We start from the raw sequence: 21,128 nt of genomic DNA on the forward strand, positions 1-21,128 counted from the left end.
GTTTACACTGCATACCATCAGACGGATATTTCAAGATATTAAAGATTTATTCTGAATTTTTAAGTAGGATAACAGGAATTGTTATGTATTGGTATTTTAAAAATCTTGTTTTTGGAGATATACACTGAAATGTTTATCACGAAACAATATGTCTGGAAGGGGAAAATGGGGGAGGAAGGTTAGAGGAAACAAAATTGGCCAGGAGCTGGTAATTGCTGAGGCTGGTGATGGGTACATAGGGGGTTTACTGTACTATTCTTCTTTGGTCTATGTTGGAATTTTTATAAATAAAAGTTAAAATAAAAATATTGAATTATGCCAAGCTATCCAGATACTATCTTTAAACCTCCCAGACATGGAGTTTTTAAGCCCAAATAATATGAAATTTCATTAATATATTTCATACCAAAAAAAAATCACAAAAAACAGAAACACTTAACGGAACCAGGAAAAGAATAAAGATTCACTGAATCTCGAAATCCTAGGCCAGGACGATGCCGTTTCTTCTAAGCCCATGAGAACATTCTGACCCAATTCTCAGTGTACCAGTTGCTTTCTTACACTATTGTTCTCAAAATTGCTGAGGCTTCGCAAAGTTTACATAAGAAACTGCTTTAGCAAGCAGTGATTCCAGTTAGAAAGGAATGAAGGGCTTCCCTGGTGGCGCAGTGGTTGAGAGTCCGCCTGCAGATGCAGGGGACGCGGGTTCGTGCCCCGGTCCGGGAAGATCCCACATGTCGCGGAGCGGCTGGGCCCGTGAGCCATGGCCGCTGAGCCTGCGCGTCCGGAGCCTGTGGTCCGCAACGGGAGAGGCCACAACAGTGAGAGGCCCGCGTACCGCAAAAAAAAAAAAAAAGGAATGAAGTTGGCTGTAATTGGTTATGGATATTTTTATACCTGCTTAAAATCTGCCAGTCTGGAACTATTTTACTTTGTCTCTGGGTGAACACCGGTCGTGAAAGCAAACGAACTGCTTTATAGGCCAAAGGGGCAAATGGTCTGATAGGCGTATGTATTTAATTTCAGTATAACCAGGAGACAAGATAGAATTGAAAATTCAGTATGTTAGAGATGCTCTAAATTTTATTTAAAAATTATTTTCAAACGACTGGATTGGGATATTCATATATATATATTTATATATACATATATAAAAGGATAATCTACTGATCCTTTTGTGCACTGATTGGCTTAAGTGGAGCACAGGATTTTCCTAGCATGATTTTAATTAGATAAAAATCAATTAAGTTTCAAGAAGGGATCAAATAAGACTTCAGTCCAATGTAAAAGTGAAGAGAGCATTAACTCCCTACAGTTAGCTTTGCCTCAATAAAGGTAAGCTCAACTCAAAAATAAAGAAAAGAAAAGAAAAGAAACAAAAGGAAGGAAGGAAGAAAGAGAGAGAGAAAGGAAAGAAAAAAGTCAGTTGCTCTTGGTGTGTTGGAAACCCTCCAGTGGTCTCACATCTCGGAATAAATGCCAAAGCCCTCCTCATCAGGCACACTCTGTGAGTGTGGACCTGAGGGTCCTCGCCACTCCCACAGCTCAGCTGGCCTCCATGACCTCACTGACCTCCAGGCACACTCTCCCTGAGGGCAATGCTCTTTCCTCAGAGGTGCAACTTACCAACCTTCCCTCAGGTCTGGACTTGAGGGTCCCCTTCTCAGAGGCCTCCTCGGCCACCCCATCTAACAGTGTGTGTGCAAGCACATGCGTGCACACACACACATGCACGCACGCACACACACGTGCACGCACCCCTTAGCAAGGTCTCTTCTCCCAGCTGTATTTTTCTCCTTATTTTATTTTTCTCCTTATTGACCTTGTTTACTGCCATCTCCTCCACTAGAATGCAAGGTCCATGAGAGCAGGGATTTTTGTCTGAGTGCAGGGATTTAAATTTATTTTCTTTAATGCTGTATTCCTAATGGTCCAACAGTTTCTGGCCCATGATAGGGGCTCAACGATTTACTGAAGGTAACAAAACAACACAATGATCTACCACATGAGGATCCAATGAGATGTATTATCTGTGACCTCAGTAAACAGATCTGCTAAACACATGTAGTGGTTTTATAACACAGACTTTCCAGCAATGCTAAGGTGCTTTTTAACCTCATTCTTTTGTCTACACCTCTAACATTCTGCCTTGTTTTTATCTTGTTTTCATGTATGAAAGGTAATTTACCAGAAAAAACAAGGCACACTGAGGCAATGGCAGAAAGAATCAAACTCAAATTGCCGGACACCCAGATTTGGAAAAGTAGGTTAACAAAGTCTGGGATAAGTAAGAAGCAGATAGAAAGTTCATCACCTCCGCGAGAGTAACTTGAAATTGGAGAAAGTTGTTACAACTCCGCGAACACAGTTAAGGTAGACCTTAGATCTTGGGGTCTAACAGATCCCAGTTTATAGTTTATTTTTATAATAATACGAATAACACCATCCAACCATAGCTACAATCCCCTGTTGTAAAGTCAGACACATCGGTAAGCCCTTTACATAAATTTTTACTTACTCCTTGAGATAATCTGGTAGAGATAATATTTTTGAAATGTTATTTTTTCATCTTTAGGGGGTTTTCTCCCCTTTTCTCCCACCTCCCCAATCTGAACCAGCAGTGCCCACTGTGTCCACTGTCCCAGGAGAGGTTATGACATGAGAGAACACTGTAAAGGGTTCCTGGCTGTGAGTTCCAAAGGCCCTGAGAATGGAGAGAACTCTGGGCTCCAGACAGAAAGCACTGGTGAGAAATACTGCAATGGGGAGACACAGCGTGGCCTCTGTTTCTCCCACCACCACCTCCACTCTCAAAGCCTGGACCAGAGGACCTGAGCTGGGGGAAAAGACAGTGAGGAAGTGCAGAGCGGAGGCCAGAGGCAATGGCGAGACCTGGAGAGAGCCCTCAGCCCGGTGCCAGAACCCCGGTGAAACAACAAATCGACAGGAGGGGGTACAGCTTGTACTGCATTAGGATGGAAAGTGTCTGGGTTTTGCAGCTTTGTGTCCCACTAGAGCAGGACAACAGCAAAATGGCTCCGGTTCCCTCAGGCACAGCAAGGGAGTGGGACAGAACTCCCCACCTGAGGGTGCAGACTGCAGGAGAGGCGGCTGCAGGGCAAGACATGACCCTCCACCCAAGGCATTATGTAAGGATCCCCACCCTCAAGTTATACCTAACCCTGGGCACGAGGAGGAGGCGGTGAGCTACAGGTTATAGCTGACTTTCCCAGCAGGATAAGGACATAATTCGTTGTAAATTGTTACAGAAAAATGAAATTCTGTTCTTTTGCCCTACCTGGATTGTGCAATGGAACTCACACCTGAGTTCCTATTATTACTTGTATTTTACAGATGAGGACAACGAAGCATTAAGTAACTTTCCGAAGTGATATAGTTGGATTTGATTGGGATTTGAACCCAGACTCCCATTCTCTGTGCTATTCCACCACTACTGCACTGAAATACATAAATTTAATAATCACATAGAACTAATTTTTTCATTCATTGCATCTCTAATAGAAGACATGACAAAATTTCTTTTCCAAATGTAAAATTCAAGGAAATGTAATAGCTTTTATGTAATAGCTAACTTCAATTATAGAATGCCAACAACCTCAAGATCAATTCATTACATACATACATATGTCGCCCCACAAACAACAGTAAACATATAAAAGTACAATTTATTGAGAAATACTTAATGCCAAAGAGGTACTATGAAGTCATTAGCATTTTGAAATGTATCTGTATTTTATTACTAACAAAATCTACATATATTTTAAAAACAGTATTGCAAATGTGAGGAAGATAAACAGTCTGTAACAATGTTTGCTCATTTAGATTTAAAGATCCCCTGAAAACTCACCAGCTGGGAATCTCTAATCTAGAATAAACTCTAGGTGTTGCAAGCCAGGCACAGGAAACACTCCAAATACTTTAACTGAACTGCTAACGGGGAAATCAAAAGGAGCAGATCTGTTTTAACCATTCGCAGATGCTGTGTCCAAGGCCACAGGGATTTAGAAGGAGCCACGTCATAGAAACATTATCTGCATGGCACGTGTTGTTCACTGGTTCCCAAAAGTGGCTTCGTGTCTAGTCCCAGATAAAATTTTAGATCACAACTAGGCATACTGGAAATGTATGCCTTCTCTGAAATGTACTTTCTGTCCTGCAAGGGCGGTCACTATGATAAGGAACTGTTTGAAAGACCTCAAACTAAATGTGCCCTCACTTATGTAATACTACGCCCTCATCTCAAGCAGAGAAATGATCTTCTACACTATGACTGACGTATGTCAGAGTAATTAACTAGTTTTTATTTTTACATAAGTTTTTCAAACTGTGGCCTCTTTACTGACATAAACTCAGTTTTACTCTTAAGTTTCCAGTGACAGTAAATGCAGCAAAACAGACGAAAGGGTCTCATTTCCAACCCTAGATTCTGTGCCATCACTGGACATCGCATGTACTTCTACCACAGCAACGAGAACTCTGAATTGAAGAGATTCAAGTGCCTGTTTCCCCCATTAGACTACAAATTCTTTCAGAGTAGAAAAATGCATGCTCTGTTCACTTACAGTATTTATAAGTTCTGGAGAGAGACTGTTGAATGAAAAAACATGCTTTTGATTTTTGGTGGCATACTTAACATTTCCCATAAATAACCCTTGATATTTATGTATAATAATATTCTGATGTTAACGACAGAATGTGAAAATCAAATGTATTCCTTCCATAACAGTGTATGCCATTTATAGACCAACAAAAAGACTCTGAATGGTATAAATGCCAAGAAGGATTTCAAAATATTTTTCTGCACTGTTCATATACAGACATACATTAACTCTTATTGATAGTGCATAGGCAACTTGCTATTTTCTAAAGCACACCCCTGCCTTCATACATGAGTCCTAGATCAACTTAACTATTCAAAGGTAGGTTCTTCTAGTTTAGGGACTATATTCATTGTTTTCTCTGGCTTTAAAAACGTCTGTCATTTTACTTCTTTGAGGCATCTAAGTGGGCAAACAGGAAAGTTTAATCTGGTGAAATTTAAATTCATCGAAATTAAGTATAGGTGCATACCACACAAGTAAGATAAAAAACTGGATTTACACAAATATCATAGATTATCTAAGTTACAAAATAATTAAAAAACAGGATTCTTTTACATAATAATCTTCCCTAGTGAATTAAAATTGTTCTCAATGGGCTTCCCTGGTGGCGCAGTGGTTGAGAATCTGCCTGTTAATGCAGGGGACACGGGTTCGAGCCCTGGTCTGGGAGGATCCCACATGTCGCGGAGCAACTAGGCCCGTGAGCCACAACTACTGAGCCTGCACGTCTGGAGCCTGTGCTCCGCAACAAGAGAGGCCGCGATAGTGAGAGGCCTGCACACCGCAATGAAGAGTGGCCCCCGCTTGCCACAACTAGAGAAAGCCCTCGCACAGAAACGAAGACCCAACACAGCAAAAATAAATAAATTAATTAACAAACTCCTACCCCCAATATCTTCTTAAAAAAAAAAATTGTTCTCATTATACAACCACTTTAGGAACATGTGATACAAAGCACGTTAAGTCTGGACTGATTACTGTGAACTATAATGATATTCAAAATTGTAGGGCATGTTTTCTGGCTAACCAAAAAGCAACAGGAAAAGTAATAACGAGTCACAGTCACCTCACCACCGTAATAATCAGACTCTACTAGATTAAGCCATTTTGCACGTAACACAAATAACCAATCAATACAACACTGAAAACCACAAGCTGATGAGCAGCTTAACAGTTTTTGAGAATACTAGCTTTTAAAATTTTCAGCATCACTTGAACTCAGTTAGATTAGAATACTTTAAGCAAGAACGAAGTATTCACTGCACACAGTGTGTCAGAGCCCACCAATTTTATAGTCCACAGATTCCAGAGATGAACCTAGGACCGAACCCAGGTTCTTACTTTCTTTTTCAATCTTCTGCAACATTGGTTCTCCAAGTGTGGTCCCTAGACCAACAGCCTCAGCATCACCTTGAAACTGGCAGAAGTGCATGTTCCGGGCCCACCTCCTGAACTAGAAACTCAGAAATCGCACAGCAATTGTGATTTAACAAGCTCTCCAGGCGGGGGACTGTGATGCAGCTGGGGTACCTCAGCTCCACCATTAATGCCTAAACTCAGGAAACATGATCACCACTCATAAAATAGTGATGCACTTTAGTAAGAGTCCAATTTCTCTCTTAGATGGAAGCTTATTACATTGCCATCATCTTCCTTATAGCAGAGATTCCTAACGAGTCAGAGAAGAGGGCAGTTTGGGGGAAAATATTTAGTACTCAAATTTTAGAGAACCATCTATCACTTGTTAAATACAAACTACAGGAAAAGCATGAGATGTTTTTACTTATCAAAAAGGGGAATGGGTTTTAAAAAACTATAAATATAGTAGTAAAGACTAGAACCAGAAGTAGCTTTAAATATTAGAATTTTAAAAAACAATCTCCATATTTTTTGGTATCATCATGGCTTTAAATGATTAAGATGGATCAATCTGATGTAACTACAGATCTCAGTAGTCGAAAGCCTACTGATTTCCTAGTTTTGGTTATAAGAAATTGAATATACCTACTGGTAATAGCAATCACGAGACAAAGTAAGCCTGACACATCAACAAAAAGGCTGTAAAATCTTAAATTCAACTCCTGACTTTAAAATCTTATGAAGGTGGGGAAAGTACAAGAGTGATGAAACTGCTGCTGACTCACGAAGGAGTCCTCTGAGCTCCTGAGGGAACGCGTGCAGAGAGGCAGGTAAAACATAAATGTATTTAAAAGAGCAATTTTCAAGAACTCCAGGTTCAGTGCTGGTTATTCAGTAAGTTTTTAGGTATTTTTAAAAGTTTAAGAAGCATACTTTTTCTCCTCTGGAAGAAGAAAATATGGTGCTGAGGGAAGAAAAATAAATTTTAAGTTTCTTTTTGTAATACTGAATGCATTAGCATTTTCCTATTAAAGTGCCACTTACTATGTATAAGCATTAATTAAAACCTTTTTTCCATCTTAGCATAATTCAAAGGAAATTAACAGAAGATGGATAAATTTAGGAGTCTGCTTGAGAGGCCTGGCTAATGACAATAAGTTTTGTTTTTTTTTTTTCTTTTTTGCGGTACGCAGGCCTCTCACTGTTGCGGCCTCTCCTGTTGCGGAGCACAGGCTCCGGACGCGCAGGCTCAGCGACCAAGGCTCACAGGCCCAGCCGCTCCGCGGCATGTGGGATCTTCCTGGACCGGGGCACGAACCCGTGTCCCCTGCATCAGCAGGCGGACTCTCAACCACTGCGCCACCAGGGAAGCCCAATAAGTTTTTAAGTTTAAAAAAAAATTAACTTGTTTTCTTCCTTATTACAAAAGCAATAAATATTCATTACTCAAAATCTTGAGAATACAAAACAGGCTTAAAAATGAAAAAGAAGTTCCTAAGTGTGAGATAGACAACTACTATTAACACACAAATTTACATTTTTAAGTCCTCTTCTGTGAATTTGCATTAGATATACATTAAAAATGGCATTTAACTGGTACATTTTAAATAGCTCATTAATTTTTGAATGTCTACTCTCTTAGGCAAGGATCCAAATCTTAGCCTTACATCCAGCGTAAGAGAAGCACATAGGAACCGCTAAAACTGTCTGCCAAACTGATTATCTGGGATCCTACAAGACAAAGTCTGGACTTGCAGACTGTTAAGATATACTATTTAAGTATTTTTTAAATGACTGATGTGATCAGATAAGGGTTAAAATTCACTCAACGAATTAAAGAAAAAAATATACATTTCAAGACTCAGCTCCTTGGAAAGCCTTGCTGGCTTGAGAAGCTGCAGCAGGAGGCCCCTGCGCCCTGCAGCAGACCTACCCTCCGCTAGAACAATAGAGCTTCAGGGTAAGGACAGGCCTTTCAGACTGACACCCCATCGTGGAGCAGAAGACCCGGCACTGAGCTCATTCGATACTCAAATGAAGCAGTCAGTGAATGATGATGGGTAACGGTTCCCAGAACAAAGTCCATTTTTCACCTAGTTAACTAATGTCTAAAGTCACATGCCCCTTTGACTTATATGTCCCCCGTGACACAAACGGGTGACTTCTGAATCCTGCCTCTGCAGGTAATACTACTTACTCTATGACTCAGTTTTCAGATACTAAAAATAGCTTAGAAAAATTGAGTCATACTGAATAACATCCTCAAGCACTGTCTTTACAACACCTAAAAATGAATAAGATGGGCTAAATCGATCATGTGTTTCTGATAATCAAAGGGGGAGCAAAAATAAAAATACCAATTGGAAACTGAAATGCCCAGCCTGTTATTTTGATGGCTTAAGGTTTGGTTTCAACTAAAATGCTTAACAACTTTGCTTTTCCACCTTTTTCCCTCCAAAAAACAGATTAACACTTTGTGTGCAGATATTCCATTCCTTCACTTTACAGTCTGTTATAAAGATGCTCTGACTGGGATTTTCTTCCAGCACGTATGGTAGGCTGATACCATGAACCACCACCAGACTGAAACACTGAAGTGCTGAATAAAATATTAAAAGCAAAGACACACCCAAGCACACAAACACCTTTTAACACACACTGTTGAGTCAGCACAAAAGGAAAGGATCTAGAGAGGTCAGAGGATATGAGAGCAGAAACCCTGGAAGGAAAAAGTTCTGAGACAGGATTCCACCCCAGGAGTCTCCTCTATGCCCCGGAGAGCCTGAGTTTGGGTCCTGCTCTGCAGGCTGCCCTGGGGAAGGCGGGAGGTGACAGACGAACACTCCTGTATTAAGCTCGAAGCTGGACCCCAAAAGGACCTCAACATAAGGAAAAAGAACCCATTGTACAGAAGGGAACAGCAAGGAAACCTGTCTCATCTTTGACCCAGAGTAGGGGAATAAGGGAGATTTCCCCTGAGATCTGAGGTCCATATTTATGCTATAGAGTATGGCTGGAAAAACATTAAGCCAGGAATTAAAGTTACAGTGATCCCAAGGATGTAGTGTCCCCAAGAGACTGGCATAAGCAAGGACAAATTCTCTGTGTACGAATATAACTCAGTTTAGGGATCAAAACCCTTAGATGAAGTTCCAAGGAAAATGAGCAACTCACAGAAGAAAATAAAATCACAAAACGCACAAGAAAACAAGGCACCATGAGTGAGAATGAGTGGAGACAACTGCTGAACTAGACCTCAGACATTAGAACAGACACAAACAATCAATGTTTAATATGCTTAAAAGAAGCTTAAAGATATGAGCAATTAGAGAATATAAAGAATGATCAAGCAGATTTGAAACAAAACCAAATAACAATTTCTAAAAATAGAATATAATTGAAAATTAAATGGATCAAAGAACAGATTAGGCCCAACTAAAGAAAGAATAGTAAACTGAAGGTAGAAGTCAAAGAAATTATCTAGAATGCAGCACAAAGAAAACACGGCAGTTGAAAGTTAGGAAGTTAGATGTCTGTTGGACCTTTTCATGCTAATTAGGGTTCCAGAAAGATAGAACAGGGAAGAGGCAATATTCGTGAAATACAATCACTGGGAATTTTCTACAACTGCACTCCCCACTATGATAGCCAGTAGCCATGTGTGACTATTTAAACTAAAATGAAAAGCACAGTTCCTCAGTCACACTAACCACACTGCAAGTTTTCCTTAGCCATGTGTGGCAGGTGGCTGCCACACGGGACTGCACAGATGTAGGATTATTTCCATTATCACAGGAAGTTTATTTTACGGAACTGCACTGGTGCAGAAGTACTGAAACATCCATCCTAAGATCCAAGCTGCCCATAAATCCCAGGCTATATAAATAAAATCCACACATGAACACACTAAGGTGAAACTGTAAGATACTAAAGACGCGGGGAAGGTCTTAAAAACAGGCAGAGGGAAGTATCAGACTATTAGGGAACAATATTAGATGGCTGACTTCTGAGCAGTAACCCTGAAAGACGGTAGGAAACAGGGGAAATAACAGAACTCCATACCTAGAAAACTATCTTTCAAGCACAGGGCAAAACACATTTTCACACATAAGAGATTTACCAACAAAAAACTCTCCTTAATGGAAATTCCAAAGAATTCATTTCAGGCAAAAGAAAAATTATCCCGGAAAGAACTGAAATGTAAAAAGGAATAGGAAGCAAAGATATGGTAAAAGTTGATTAAATCTAAGTAAACATTAACTGTATAAAAAACAAAAATAATGTCTAATTTGTGGTAGAGAAGACAGAATGAAAATCCTGGGCAGTAACTGTAACTGGGAGAGATGACTGGAGCCGAGCTTCTTAAAGTCCCTGTAACCCAGGAGGAGGGTAATGATAGTGAGGACTTTTGGACTTTAACGTACAAATAGTAACATACACGCTTACGACAACCAATTGAAAAAAGTGACATACAGGCATACCTCCTTTTATTTGCTTTGCATTATTGCACTTTGCAGATATTGCAGTGTTTACAAACTGAAGGTCTGTGGCAACCCTGAGCAGAGCAAGTCCACTGACACACCATTTTTCCAACGGTACCTGCTCACTTCGTGTCTCTGTCACCTTTTGGTAATTCTCCCAATACTATGAACTTTTTCATTATTATTATATGTGTTATGGTGACCAGCGAACTTTGGTGTTACTACTGTGACTCTTAACATTTTTAGCAATAAAGTACTATTTAATCAAGGCATATACATTGTTTTATAGACATAATGCTATTGCACACTTAACAGACTACCATATAGTGTAAACATCACTTTCAAACGCACTGGGGGGCAAAAAGTCCGTGCAATTTGTTTTACTGCAGTAGTCTGGAACCAACCCACAACATCTCTGAGGTATGCCTGTAAGGAACTAAACCTTCTAAAAAGTTGAGGGGCGAGAATCCTCAGTGAATCTATACGATGGTAGCCGGAAATCCAAACACATCAATAAACACAAATAAAGCAAACAAAACCCTCTAGCCACAAAGACTGCCAAACAAGATGAAAAGGTACAATTCAGTTACAGGCTTTTATATACCAGGAAAATACTTACCAAAAGAAAGCTAGTGAAACCACATTAACTTTTAGACAAAACCGTCTTTGAGAAAAAATGCACTATAAAGAGGGTCATTTAATAATGATAAAAAGTTCAATTCACCTGGAAGATAATACTAATCCTAACCTTAGAGAGATTTTTTAAATTCACCATTTTAACATCTCTGTCAAGTAGACCAAAAGACATTAAGATACAACAGATCAAGTAGAATTAGTAAGGATACAGATGGGAACAGCATAGTTAATAAGTTTATATGGACATATACAGAAAATATACATACATTGATTAGGGAATATATATATTCTTTTTATGCACAGGTGGAACATTTATAAAAACTGACTATATACTGGGTACAAAGTTAGCCTCAACAAATTTTCAGGTATGGTTATTAGTAACAATCAGACTCCCTGATCATGATGAAATTAAGTTTGAAATCATTAACAAAAAGATAAATAGAAAAACCCTATACTTTTGGAAATTAAACACATTTCTAACAATTCATGGGTTAAAGATAACTCTTTTTATTTTATTTATTTATTTAAAATTTATTTATTTATTTTTGGCTGTGTTAGGTCTTCGTTTCTGTGAGAGGGCTTTCTCTACTTGTGGCAAGCAGGGGCCACTCTTCATCGCAGTGCGGGGGCCTCTCATTGTCGTGGCCTCTCGTTGCGGAGCACAGGCTCCAGACGCACAGGCTCAGTAGTTGTGGCTCACGGGCCCAGTTGCTGCGCGGCATGTGGGATCTTCCCAGACCAGGGCTTGAACCCGTGTCCCCTGCATTGGCAGGCAGATTCTCAACTACTGTGCCACCAGGGAAGCCCAAAGATAACTCTTTTTAAAATCTCAGAAGCATGATGTTTTTTCCAATTACCTTAAAACATAACCAATTTCTCAAGTAATAATTAGTAAAACTTATTTAAAAAACATTGCCAATAACTGAGCTGTAGATGTCTATTTTCCATTGTGCATGCACACTTTTAAAATTTTTTTACTAAAATGCACAATTAAAAGAAACAAGCTTACAGGTGGAGCTAAATAGTTTTAACAGCCACCTATCTCAATGGAAAATCTTTTTGCTTTTTCAAACTGGAGAGGGAGGAATAGGGACAAGAAAATTCAACAGTCATTCATGGAACAACAGTTTATCAAGAGCCTGGTCTGTGCCTGTCACAGAAGATACACAGAGGAGCAAACACACAGTCCATCCTCCTGGGGCTGACAGCATCCTAAAGGAGACAGCCACTGGGCAGAGAAACATATGTAAAACGGCAGTCTGCACATATGATGTGACCCTGTAACAGGGGTCAGGGAGATCAGAAAGCTTTCTGTAGGAAGTAATGCTTTGAGCTGAGACATAATGTGTAAAAGAAGGTATGTAGGGGAAAAGGCCAGAGAACAGCATTCCAGAAAAGAGGAACAGCATATGCAAAGTTACAAAGTTTTTGGTGGGCAATCAGAGTAAAAAACTAATTTTCAGATGGTCAACACAGAAGCAGGGTATAGTAGAAAATGTCACAAAATTTTTATGCTTTCTCACCTATTCCTTCTTTAATAAGAAATCGGTTGACGTTCCTACTGTCATAGAATTTTTCTGTGACTACAGAAATACTGTCTAGATATTCTATTTATGAAGACACTTAAAAAATATTACTGTTATGCTAAACTGAATGTTACCATTTTCCATACTGTTATAAAAAACTATCAAAAACAACTTAATCTTTAAGACACTTTAGAAAGGTATTTCTACTCTTTTCTTCAATAAACCTCTTCAAAAAAGAGGTTTTTGCTCAGGAAAGACTACAAAGTATGCTTTCTAAACTCTTCTTGCTAATGTATATCATGGAACACTCCTGAGCAATTCACTCTTTTCCTACCGCTAATTTCAACATTCCACACTCCCTTCATTCAACCAGACAAGCACTGTAACACAAATATACAACTTTAGACATTGGAGATGGAAAGAAAAGTTAAAAAAAAGCATCAGGGACTCCTAGAATCTGGTTCTAATAATTATTCCTAAAAGTGACTACCTAAGCACAAAAGGATTTAAATTAGTTACCAAAGGTTAACGGTGACATGGAAATTACAGCTAAATGATATAGCTATGGATTAACTTCGTTAACTAGTTCCTTCATGTCCCTTTTGCTATATCTAGCCCCCCCAAAAAAGAATTCCTTTCCCAAGACTTAATAAATAAATAATTTATTCCTAAGTGCACCATATGACTGTAAAAATATAACCTGTAGTTCCTATTAGAAGTCAAGGCTACACATTCATATTAGCCTTTCGTTGTATTTACTAAATGAGACAAGACTGGGACTCAACGCGAATTCAGCATTCTCCTGAGTAATGATTAGAAACAAAGAACAGATAATTTCTTTAAAATGTGCAGTTACTGGGCTTCCCTGGTGGCGCAGTGGTTGAGAGTCCGCCTGCCGATGCAGGGGACATGGGTTCGTGCCCCGATCCGGGAGGATCCCACATGCCGCGGAGCGGCCTGGCCCGTGAGCCATGACCGCTGAGCCTGCGCGTCCGGAGCCTGCGCGTCCGGAGCCTGTGCTCCGCAACGGGAGAGGCCACAACAGAGAGGCCCGCGTACCACAAAAAGAAAAAAAAAAAAAAAAAAATGTGCAGTTACTGATTAACTTTCTTTGGCAGTGAAGAACTACCTAATTCATTTTTCTTCTAAAAGATAATTTCTTTCTATTGTGAATATACCAGTGCAGTTTTTTAAAAAGGATGATAGTTCAAAGATAACTGCATCTTCAAGAAAATATGTAAGAGCAATACATAAGAAAATTATATCTGGAGAGAACTGAAGGTATTTTCTGGTTAATTCAAAGGGAAACCCAACACTACCTAAAATATCCAGATATTGTATTTATTTCTTATCACTTAATGCTTGTAGCAGGAGCCTGAGTGCCATATGAGTCTTCAATTTTAAAAAAAGTTAGATGTTATTACTTACTATATGTATATTCTCTCTTACTAAAAAGTACCTACCCGATTAAATTAAAGAAAAAACCCCAAACTACTCAGATGTTGGTAAGGGCAGGGATGGGAAGTGGAGGGGGGGTGTAACAAAATAAGGACAAATTTACTCTCTGGGAACAAGTAAAAAATGAGACTTTGGTTTGATGTAAAAATCATCAGGAAGTAGGAAAACCAGAGAACTGAGAAGGTTCCTATATAAGTGCTTCTCTGCTCTTCCTTTTTTTTAAACCAGAAGTGGTTTGTCACAGTGTAAATATGGAAAGGAGTACCGTGTGGAATAGTGATTATAAAGGTGAAAGAAACCAAGACTCAGAATTACTGGAATCTGCCTTTGGAGGAGCAGACAATAAAGTAGTAAGTGCGGGCTTCCCTGGTGGCGCAGTGGTTGAGAGTCCGCCTGCCGATTCAGGGGACACGGGTTCGTGTCCCGGTCCGGGAAGATCCCACATGCCGCGGAGCGGCTGGGCCCATGAGCCATGGCTGCTGAGCCTGCGCGTCCGGAGCCTGTGCTCCGCAACGGGAGAGGCCACAACAGTGAGAGGCCCGCGTACCGCAAAAAAAAAAAAAAGTAGGAAGTGCTTACACATGCTTTAAGGCTTGTGCTTACTGAGGACAGATGCAATTCAAGTTTAGTACAAGAACTATTCTCCTTTCTAATTTTATAGAAAAACTAAGTTCAGGTTTAAGTATCAGATAAAATTTTCATTACATATACCAGCACTAGTTGCTAAGCTGGGTCCCACTCAAAGGACAGTCTATCTAACATGCATCAGTAGATCACGGTGCAAAATACCAAAACACTGACCACCTCTGAATAGGTATCGACCACAAACAGCTTTTAAGGTTGCAAGATGAGTATAAAATAGGATGTGTAACTGGTAATTTCTGGAATGTTTGGCAACAAACCTCAAAATCAAATTTCCTTAGAAATCCCTGGCTTAAGTTTTGTTTTAAAAAATATCAACACAAAATGATATACGTTAAAAAGGCAGCAAGTTCTATCACACCTAATAAAACCAAGGAAGAGCATAGCCAATAATATATTAACAAGAAGGTAATTATTTCAGTAACAGCAGGCAACAGGTTCCCTTAAGAATCTCCACTTTAAAAAAAATAAACACTACACCTACGCAGATACAGAACAAAATTCCACGGACTGAAATATCAATCTGATCTTTCAAAGGGATTTGAAATTTATCAGCTTTCAAAGTTCTCTCTCTACCAAAAACAAAAACTCAACAACAACAATCTAAGGTTTTCACCAACCCAAGAGAAGCTTCGAGGTTTCAAAAGTAAATATGGTAGAGGGTGCTGATGTTTATAAAGGGGACACTACTAAAACTATTTGCAAAAATCAATCAAATAAAAAAGTCAACTCAAACCCCATCACTGGCTCGTGGAGGGGAGCGTGGCTTTCCCATTACTAGGTGACATCTAGAACTAAAGAAAACGCCCCAGCCCAGGGAGCGGGAGATGGACGCTCCTGCAGACTCAGGTAGCAAGGGGTGACCGCTAATTCCACCGACAATACCGTAAAATAAGCAAATCAGCACTCCTGGCCAATTACCAAGCGCTAGTCAAAGTTCCACCACGTAATTCGGGCCTGGCCCTTTTTTTAAGCAGACACGTAATTGAAAGCAGAGTCATTTCCCTCTTTGCATTTTATTCATGCTGGAAATAACATTCAAACCAAAAAGGTAGCAAAACAAAAGAAAAAAAAACAGGAAAACTGAGGGAAGTGGAGGAGCGGGGCGTTCCACTGTCGTTTTCCCTCCCCGGGAACCCTCGTTCACCGGCCTGGATTTTAAATTCTCAGTCCTCCCCGGCGGGGGTCGGGCCCCCGAAAGCGGCCCGTGGAGCCGGGGTCCCACCCTCTGCGGAAGGAGGGGACGCTGCTCCCGCGGCGGCCGGACGCGCGGGGAGGTGAGGAGTGGACTCCACTCGGGAAAGAGTCGGGGCTCCCAGCTGTCAGGCGGCCCCTCGGAGCGGGCGCCGGGGCTGCGGGAACTTCTCTCTCTCCCGGCGGCCGCGGCCCACGCTCAGGCGCAAACTTTGCAGACGGAGCCGCAAGCGGCCGGGGTCCCGCCCCGAGACCCTCCCGCGCCGCCAGCCGAGCCCCCGGGCGCCCGAGCCCCGGCCACCCGCCCGCTCCGCGTAACCCGAGCCCTGCGGGGGCCGGGTGGGCCCCGGCGCGACCTCTCGGCCTCCCCGGCGGCGCCGCCGCCCGTGCCCCCGGGCCCGACCCTCCCGCGCCGCTGCTGGGCCGAGCGGCCGGCCGGGCCTGGGCCGCGCGCCCCTCACCTTGGTGGCCATGGCGGGCGGATCCCTGGCCCGGGACGGCCGGCTCCTCTCCCGCGCCGCGTCTGTCGGCCCGAGTCGGCCGGACGAGGGCGAACGCAGCGGCGGCTACGGCTGGGCCCCGGCGCGGCGGCGGCGGCGGCGGCGGCTCCGCCTCGGCCCCGAGTCTCGGCTCTGGGCGACTCCAGCCGCCGCCCGCTCCTCCAGTTCCTGAAACTCCCCGGCTGCGCGGCCCCCGCCCCCGCCCCCGCCGGCCGAGCCTCCCATTTACCGCGGCGTGCGCGGCGCGGCCGGCGGAAGCGCGCCCGGTGCCCTCGGCCGGCCCGGCCTCCTCTCCCACTTTCCGCCCCCGCCCGGAGCCTCCGCCCCGGGCCGCGCCTCCGGGCGCCCTTTGTTCCAGCGCTTCGGGCCGCGTCCGCGAGTGGCGGCCGGGGCCGGATCACGGCCCCCAGCCGCTCCCCGCCTGGCCGCCCGTGGGGACGGTGAAGGGGACTGGGGACACGGTTTGAGGGAACGCCTGCCCGGGGAGCCGAGTCCCGACCGCCTCCGGCCGTCCACCGCGGCTGAAGTTTCGGTGCGAGATGCACGGGGGTGCGACCAGAGCTCTGCGTCCCCCGGCGGGCACGAGTCACCGACGGGATCTTTGTCCCGCGTCGGGATGGCTGTGGGGGCCGGTCGAGCTCTGGGCTGAGTGAAGTGAGTGTTCAATAAACAGCCGGCACGGAGCGGAGCAATGGCTTCCTAGTCCGACTGGCCCTCCGAGGAGGATCTGCCTCCAGCCTGCAGCTGACCGCGGACTGTGGTCCCGGCTGGGGCTTCTGGGCCCGGACGCTTGGGAATTTCGTTCTGAGGCGCCCCATTAACCTCCTTCTGGGCTGTTGATAAATTTAAAAACGTCTCAGGGCCCCAGAGGTTTGGGGGAGACAACAGGTTTCTCGAAATGGAAACGAGAGGTCTAAAATTTTCCATTTTCTTATCAAAAGGTTTTTCTTCAGAGTCGGATGTATGGGCTTTATTAATAAATGAATGACTTTAAATGAGCAGCAAGATTTTCACTCAAGTACAAAAGCCATGACTGGAAGACACATCTTGATGGATATATTAGCACAGTAAATCTTGTTTTTATCATCAGGAATATATATACATATATTTTTTAAATAGGCAACTATCAAAAATCAACTTCAGGCCAGGAAAGCGGTATTTAATGTCAAATTGTGTCCTCTCAAAAATACTCTGACTTCCAGAGATTTCATTGGTTATGTCCAACAATGGGGTTTTAAATGGATATGATACTACAATGTTTTCTGTGAATTTTTGTGTTTGCTGAGCTCAGGGCCACAGCTATAATCATCCTAATATAAATAGTTGTCTTTCTAAGTAAAAGTAAAGTTGCAGGCTGACGTTCATTGACAACCTACTTGCTATGTAGTAGGCTTTTAACATGCCTTAATCTCACTTGATCCTTATAGGAAACCTTTGAGAAAGTCGTGTTGGTCACTATTTACAGACATGAAGAAATCAAGTCTCACTTAAATAACTTGGCTGATTTGGTAATACTTAACAAAATTAGAAATGACCATAACCTTGGAACTAGCAGCTCTACTTCTAGGAATTTATTCTGCCAGCACACTTGTCTAAGTGAGCAAAGGTGCTTTCAGTAAAGCATTGTTCTATAATAACCCCAAACAGAAAGTAACCTATATGTTTGTTAATCTGACTGTTTCAATAAATATGGTATACCCATACAAATGAAATACTAGGAAGTCCATAAAAATGCTAATATTTTAAGAGGTATTAATAAAAGTAAAAAGAACATTAGGTATAGTACAATCCATTTGTGTAAAAAATATGAAAATACATTGTATATGCCTAGGAAATTGCTGAAACGATTCACCAGAGGCTAATGTCAGAATTTTTGAATATGTATATGTGTTACTTTATCTTAAAAAACAAGTTTATATTTTAACAACTAAATAGATATCTTGACTAAGAGTACACAGTGGTATGTGGGAAAGCCAAGATTTGAACTTGGGTAATAGTGTAAGTAATGAATTTTCCTTATTCTTTTAAATTTGAAAGCTGGCTACAGCTCCCTGCCACAGTTCAACAATGCATATTTTGATAGGAAGGTGCAAAGTCAGGTTCACTCCTGTGACCTATGCCTTTCTGCATGCAAGTTCTAAACAACCCATCAGCCTAGGCACCCAGCACCAAGAAAGCAGGACCAGGGACATCCCTGGCGGTCCAGTGGTTAAAGCTCCGTGCTTCCAATGCAGGGGGCCAGGGTTTGATCCCTGGCTGGGAACTACGATCCCACATGCTGCACGTGGTGTGGCAAAAAAAAAAGAAAAAAAGAAAGCAGGAGGAGAGTCCAAGCTTTCCCTACTTGAACAATTTCTGTAACCCTGGCTTCATTTTTAGAGGTAACCAGGTTGTAAGTGTCCATCATCGGATGAATGGACAAAGAAGATGTGGCACATATATACGGTGGACTATTACTCAGCCATAAAAAGAAACGAAATTGAGGTATTTGTAATGAGGTGGATGGACCTAGAGTCTGTCATACAGAGTGAAGTAAGTGAGAAAGAGAAAGACAAATACCATATGCTAACACATATATATAGAATTTAAGGGAAAAAAATGTCATGAAGAACCTAGGGGTAAGACAGGAATAAAGACACAGACCTACTAGAGAATGGACTTGAGGATACGGGGAGGGGGAAGGGTAAGCTGTGACAAAGCGAGAGAGAGGCATGGACATATATACACTACCAAACGTAAGGTAGATAGCTAGTGGGAAGCAGCTGCATGGCACAGGGAGATCAGCTCGGTGCTTTGTGACCGCCTGGAGGGGTGGGATAGGGAGGGTGGGAGGGAGGGAGATGCAAGAGGGAAGAGATATGGGAACATATGTATATGTATAACTGATTCACTTTGTTATAAAGCAGAAACTAACACACCATTGTAAAGCAATTATACTCCAATAAAGATGTAAAAAAAAAAAAAAGAAGTAACCAGATTGACATCAAACTCAGAATGACCAATGCAAATTAATGTAAGTATTTAAATAAAGGTGAGATCACTACCTGTGTTACTGAGGTGTAGTCACTGACATAATCCTCAAGTGAACCTGATCTCCAGCTCCATCTGCTACCACCCTCCTGGGGCTCTCCTCCCACGCATTGGCCTCTCACTTCCTCCTGACTCCTGACCTTCACACTCCCTTCCACGGAGAGGACCAGGACTGGCTCTGGGGCGTGTGACCTGTGCAGTCTCGCAGGGCCCCATCCTTGCGTTAATGCTCTGCCTGTGCCATCTTTAGATTCTTAATAGTTTTGAACAAGGGGCTTCACATTTTCATTTTGCACTGGGACTCTCAAATTATGTCGCTGATGTTGCTTCTTTGTCTGAAATACCTGCCACCCATCCACCATCCACTCCCCCTCCACCACACCCACACGCCTTGCTAACCTTCCACTCATCCTTCAGAGCTCCCCAGAACTGTCACAGCAGTTAACATTTGTCAGGGACATCTTCGCTGTCCCAAGTCTAAGTTAAGTTCTGTTGATATAAGTTTTCTGATATAAGTTTTCATGGTACTGGTTTCCTTGCCTTTGGAAACATCTCAGTCTGTAATTTGTTAGAGCGACCATTTGCCCGCCTCCCCCATCAGACTGTAAGTTAAGGAAAGGAGGCCCTGTACCCCTGTCTTGCACCTGCCTCTAGCATCACAGCAAGCTCAGAGTAAGCCCCCACTAATACTTTGTGAAATGAACGAATAAATGAATGGATGAGAGGGGTTGCAAATCACAAATAAGCAGTATACCATTTGCCTGCGTTTACTTTCAAACAACTCATAGAATCTACGAAACATGTTTGAAAACCATCGTCTCTATCATTACCTAAGTTAATGTGAAACATTACACGATACAAGTTTTCTGAAAGTTTTATTACTCGATATCGTGTTTTTTGAAAAAATAGGGCTTCCCTCGTGGCACAGTGATTAAGAATCCACCTGCCAATGCAGGGGACACGGGTTCGAGCCCTGGTCCGGCAAGATCCCACATGCCACGGAGCAGCTAAGCCCGTGCGCCACAACTACTGAGCCTGCGCTCTAGAGCCCTCATGCCACAACTACTGAGCCCGTGCACTACAACTACTGAAGCCTGCGCGCCTAGAGCCCATGCTCCGCAACAAGAGAAGCCACTGCAATGAGAAGCCCGCGCACCGCAACGAAGAGTAGCCCCCGCTCACCACAACTAGAGAAAGCCCGTGCGCAGCAATGAAGACCCAACATAGCCAAAAATAAAAATAACTAAATTCATTTTTAAAAAAAGAAAAAGAAAAAATACTCTTCAGAAGTGTTAATCCTCTACGACAATGTTTTATGAGGTAATGTCGATTTTGATTGCTATAATTGAAAATGAAAATGCTAAATTAAGTAGTATTTACTGGAGATGGAGTACCCAATTCATTATTTAAAATGAAATAAATAAAGATTAAATTGTATTCAAGATAATACTCTTTAGATACTCTTTAGTGTGACATCATTGAAGTGCACATCTCCTGTGTACTTTCTAGTTATTGCTTGGCATTTGTCTTGGATGTAATTACCACGTACATGAAATGATAAAATGGCAATCCTCTCACTTATGGGTGTAAAAATGCGACCAGGGCGGTTAAATGACTTACCCATGGCCACAAATTAAGTCAGAGCGGAGACAAGAGCCCAATTCTCTTATCACAGGTCTC

General features: G+C 42.3%; 1 protein-coding gene across 5 annotated transcripts in view; it reads right to left on the reverse strand.

The window, feature by feature from the left end:
• The window catches only part of SNX9 (sorting nexin 9), a 91,412-nt gene extending 74,692 nt beyond the window's left edge, over positions 1-16,720 (reverse strand). For 3 of the 5 annotated variants that reach the window (XR_004476429.2, XM_004263680.4, XM_033404179.2), the window contains exon 1: positions 16,380-16,718. Coding sequence is in view for 3 of the 5 variants with exons in the window: in XM_004263680.4 (XP_004263728.1) it covers positions 16,380-16,391 (12 nt within the window). In the remaining 2 variants the exon portion in view is untranslated. Of the gene's footprint in view, positions 1-16,379 lie in introns of all 5 variants that reach the window. The other 2 variants (XM_033404181.2, XM_033404185.2) reach the window with 1 other exon arrangement.
• Positions 16,721-21,128: the final 4,408 nt, after the last annotated feature.

Source organism: Orcinus orca, chromosome 12, assembly GCF_937001465.1.
Source record: "Orcinus orca chromosome 12, mOrcOrc1.1, whole genome shotgun sequence".
Classification (NCBI taxonomy): Eukaryota; Metazoa; Chordata; class Mammalia; order Artiodactyla; family Delphinidae; genus Orcinus; species Orcinus orca.